Consider the following 4721-nt stretch of genomic DNA (forward strand, 5'->3'; position numbering starts at 1 on the left):
GCAAGCTGAAAACAACAGCAGGATCAGCAGGTAAAGAAACTGTTACGGGGGACTGCTTTGATTATGTTATTGATAGACTGCACCGTAGATGTTATTTTTTTTTTCTGCCTTTAGTACCACTCTAAACATTGGCAGAAATCTGGTCATTAAGGTTTGCAAATATAGTTTACGAACAGAATTGTTCTTTTTTTTTTAATATTCTCAATTTGATCTATGTTTTTATTATTTGGCCATAACAGTGGCAGAATTTTACTTTTTCGTTACGTTTACACTGAGGCTAGCAACACTATTTGAAATACAGCAGTTTCTTCGATATGTATTCCTTTAGATATATGCTTTAGTAGCTCATTTCATTTTAAGTTAATGGTTTGCATTTGAGAATTTGCTCTGATATCTTATGTTTCATAATTATTAACTATTTTTATAGCTATGAAGAGTGAGTTGTTTGTCCCATGAAACATGTTACATTTTTAAAACCTTTACTGTCACTTGCACTAATGCTGATGCATTTTAGGCCCTGATGAGGGGAGAGTTGTTTGGACCCACAAACGCATTGGCTGTTTTATGTGACTTACTGTGAGCCATTAAATCAACTTTTTTTACCAACTGATTGGGCGTGTTTCCTGTTTCACTATGCTTTAAGAACCCAACAGCAGCAGGTTCACTATGGAGGACACAGCAGGGAGATGAAATACACACCTGGGTGCATGTGTCACGCTCTCATTGGCTGGATAAATAGGGTGCCACTGTCTCACCACTGACTTTCATTCTGCAACATTTTAAGTGTGAGGTGGTTGGACTGCCTTGCTCATCGAGCTGGCAAGCCAGTAACACATACAAGCAGGTAAGTGTTCTCTCTGCACATTTTAGCAAACCTTTGGGTTGTAAGTGTGATTTGGGCCATAGGGTTAAAGCTCTTGAGCTCAACAACTTCAGTGGTTGGTTTTACTCCATAATATCATATCCTGCATTATTTTGTCTCTGTAAATGACACGTTCAGTGCTCATGCACATGGGTGAACATTTAGATCTTCAGACACCATTTGAAACCCAATGCTCTTCAGTACATGTAAGTGACTGCCCTGACAGCCTACTGAGTATGTTGGGGATAGGGCATTTAGGTTGCAGTGGTAAAAACAGATGCCCAGTTTTAAAAGGACTTTAACCACAAGCTGATTATCTTGGTTTACCTTGCTAAGGTAACATTTGGGGCCCGTAACCTGTAGGCTTTAGGCCTATCATCCCTTGGATGCTACAGTTTCCTGAGCTAGTTAGAAACATGGGTTAATAATGGAGCAACTCAGGAAACTGCTACTATTTGTTGTAGCTCTATCGTAGATGTCACTGATGAAACTTTGACCTCTTTGTTGTCTACCTTTTCATCCTTCAATATTTTGTAGGAAAGTCTGTTTAGAAACCAATCTATGTCCTGGTAGTCCTCAGGCCATTTCAAATACTGACACCTTTGTATGTAGGTCCGTATTGGTTTGAATTTTCTTAGTTGGTAGTCTGAGAGTGACCCAACCACTACCATGATAAGTACATCCTTCAGATCGGTAAAATAGCGACTTTGAGCATAATTAAATGCTTCCACACACCACCCATCCTTTAAAAATTGCTTGGTCACAATGCAAATGGTCTTCTTGCTGCTCCAGATGGCATCGCAAATATTTACAATATGATCTTCCCCCGGTAAAAAGTTCCTTTCCTCAAAACAAAGATTGAATCGGTTTCTTTCACAGTACGCAGAATCCATGTTTTTGAGAAATACATTTTCCACCCAGTGGAAATCCTTTTGAGTGTAACACAAATAGGCATCGTATTTGTAAATGTGTTCTTCTTGGGTTTTTTCTTCAAGCAGAGAGAATACCATTCTCCTATATAGACCAAAGAAAAACCCTCGAAAGTGTTTGTACGTAATCACAGAGGTCAAAAAGGTCACAAGGGCAATAGAGGTAAAAACAAACAAAGAAAACCTAAGATGTGTTAACAATACTTCTTCATCACAGTCTTCATATATCATACTATAAAGAGATATGTACATGAAATGTTCAGGATAGGCACAGAAAATATTAGGAGAATCTTCCACGGTAGTGTTAGTTTGGTTTAACCATATTAAAAAATTTGCAAGGGTGCAGTCACAAACAAACTGGTTAAAGCCAATGGAAAGATTCTTCAAAGTGAAAAAAATTTCTGGGCTTGGTGAAAGCAGCTGGTTCTTTGAAATATCTAAAGTTATCAGACCCTCAGGGAAAATGCCAGGTGTTAGAAGTCTTATAAAGTTAGATGACAAGTTAAGGAGTTCGAGAGAGGTCAGTTCCATAAAAATGCCACCTGGAAGAAACTGGAGATGGTTGATGGAAAGATCCAAATGCTGAAGAGCAGAAAGGTTATGAAAAATGTCAAGGCACTGTCCATGTTCCCAAATTAATTGTATCATATTGTTCGAGAGATCCAGATAGGTGAGGGAATTGTTTGTTGGGATTGTGTAGGAAGAATAACAGGTAGACAATCGATTTTGATTTAAGGAGATGCCACTAACCTTGGTGTTCTGTAGAACCTTGTACAGTACTCCAAGGTCTACCAGCTGATTCTCTGATAAGTTAATTAATTGAGATTTTAATTCATTGGTGTCAATTTCTTTTAACTTGTTCTCTTTCAGACTTAGAAAATATACGAACTTCATATTTTCACAAAATACTATGGATAGAATGGCATTGCCTCGCAAGTCTACATAGTTTAAATTTAGAAGGTTCTTAAAAGCATTTTGTTGAATTGGCCCTATATGATTATCATTTAACTGAATTTCACGTAGGACTGTGAGGCCATCAAATGCATTATCATATATCTCACCCAATAAATTACTGGAAAGATCTAGAGATAAAAGTTGGTACAGTCCTTGAAAGGCATTTTGTTCAATACGATTTATTTTATTTCTTGAGAGGTCCAGATTTATCAAGGTGGAAAGTTTTGCAAACAAAAAAGGTTTCAGAGAAAAGATTGATCCTTTTGATATGTTCAGAGCCTGAAGGTCACTGTTGACCAAACCTGCAAAAGTTGTGTTATCTGGATCCCTGAGGTTCTGGAAGCCAAACCCGGGACCCATTGTGTGAGAACTAAGTTGTAACTGTTGAATTTTGGTTCCATTTATAGCATTGCTCAGTGATTTTAGTGTTTGTTCATTTAACCCATTTGCAGAAATGGCCAATATGATAAAATTAATTTTCCGGAACGGATTTCCACACTTGCTCCAGTCACTGATATTTGGCCCATATCTATTATGTGAAAGATCAAGGAGAGTGAAAGTCTTCAGCTCAAAGCTATGGAGATCTCCCTCACAAAGTCTGGATATTTTGTTGCCTCTTAAGCCTAGTATTTGAAGGTTGTGCAAACGATAAAACAAGGGGTTGGGCTTGAGATATGTTATCTGATTGAATGACAGCTGCAATGTTTCCAAATAAAGTAGATCCTTAAAATAGTCATTTTCCAGAATGGAACTGTTTAAATTGTTATAGGTTAACAAAAGATTGCTAAGTCTTGACAAGCCAGCAAATGCATCTTGGTCCAATACCAGCATTCTATTATTGGACAAATCTAAAGTATGGAGATTTGGCAAATTTCTGAAGCTGTTCTTCTGTATTGTAAGCTCTTTAGTTTCCTGGCCAACAAGAAACAGGACCAACATTTCCTCCAGAAGTGGAAATGACAGGGCATTTAATTCCCGGATGTAATTATAATCTAAATTAGCAAATCTTGTGTAGTTTGCCAGGTAGGGAATTTGAGTGAAATTGCAGAATTCAAGAAAGACATTAATTCCAACGGTCTTGCAGCGGTTCTCATTGCTGGAGACAAGGATAGGTGCACCAATGAGAAGTGCTATGTGGTAGAACATGACGTACCTATAGAAAAGAAAAAGATAGTTAAAATACTTCACACTGACAATAGCTATGATGAATAATAAAGGAATGTTGGAAGGTGATTTAGTAAAGGTGTACTTTTTAATTTAACCCATCGAGCATATGTTAATTTCAAGCAGCAGTCTGCTTTTTTTATTTTATCTTTTAAAGGGCTTTTAATTTTGTTTTTTGTTGGAGCTGCTTTAAAACATTTTTCTATGTACATTGGATTTTTAACATCACAGTGCCAACTGATAGAGTTAAAAGCAAATGTAACAGATATACAAAAGAGACTTCTGCATTACTTAAAAACATTTAGCAGTGTTAAAACTTTATTTTTTAAGTACATTGCATCCAGAAAGTATTCAGAGCGTTTAACTTTTGCCACATTTTGTTATGTTGCAGCCTTATTCCAAAATGGAATAAATTCGTTTTTTCCTCAACATTCTACAAATAATACCCCATACTGACAACGTGAAAGAAGTTTGTTTTGAAATCTTTGCAATTTACTATAAATAAAAATGAAAAAAAAACCACATGTATATAAGTATACACAGCCTTTGCTCAATTCTTTGTTGAAGCCCCTTTAGCACCAATTACAGCCTCAAGTCATTTTTGAGTATGATGCTACAAGCTTGGCACACCTATTTTTTGGGCAATTTCCACCATTCTTGTTTGCAGTACCTCTCAAGCTCCATCAGGTTGGATGGGGAGCATCGGTGCACAGCCATTTTCAGATCTCTCCAGAGATGTTCAATCGGGTTCAAGTCTGGGCTCTGGCTGGGCCACTCCAGGACATTCACAGAGTTCGTCCATAGCCTCTCCT

General features: G+C 37.3%; 1 protein-coding gene across 1 annotated transcript; it reads right to left on the minus strand.

Moving 5' to 3' along the window:
- Window positions 1-248: 248 nt before the first annotated feature.
- Window positions 249-3891, minus strand: TLR5 (toll like receptor 5). The gene has a single exon (XM_089685084.1). It carries the CDS (start codon window positions 3889-3891, stop codon window positions 1300-1302), a length of 2592 nt encoding a protein of 863 aa, XP_089541210.1. The 3' UTR covers window positions 249-1299.
- Between the last annotated feature and the right edge of the window lie 830 nt (window positions 3892-4721).

This window comes from Staurois parvus, unplaced genomic scaffold, assembly GCF_062004578.1.
Source record: "Staurois parvus isolate SC_StPar_1 unplaced genomic scaffold, SC_StPar_1.0 ptg000362l, whole genome shotgun sequence".
Classification (NCBI taxonomy): Eukaryota; Metazoa; Chordata; class Amphibia; order Anura; family Ranidae; genus Staurois; species Staurois parvus.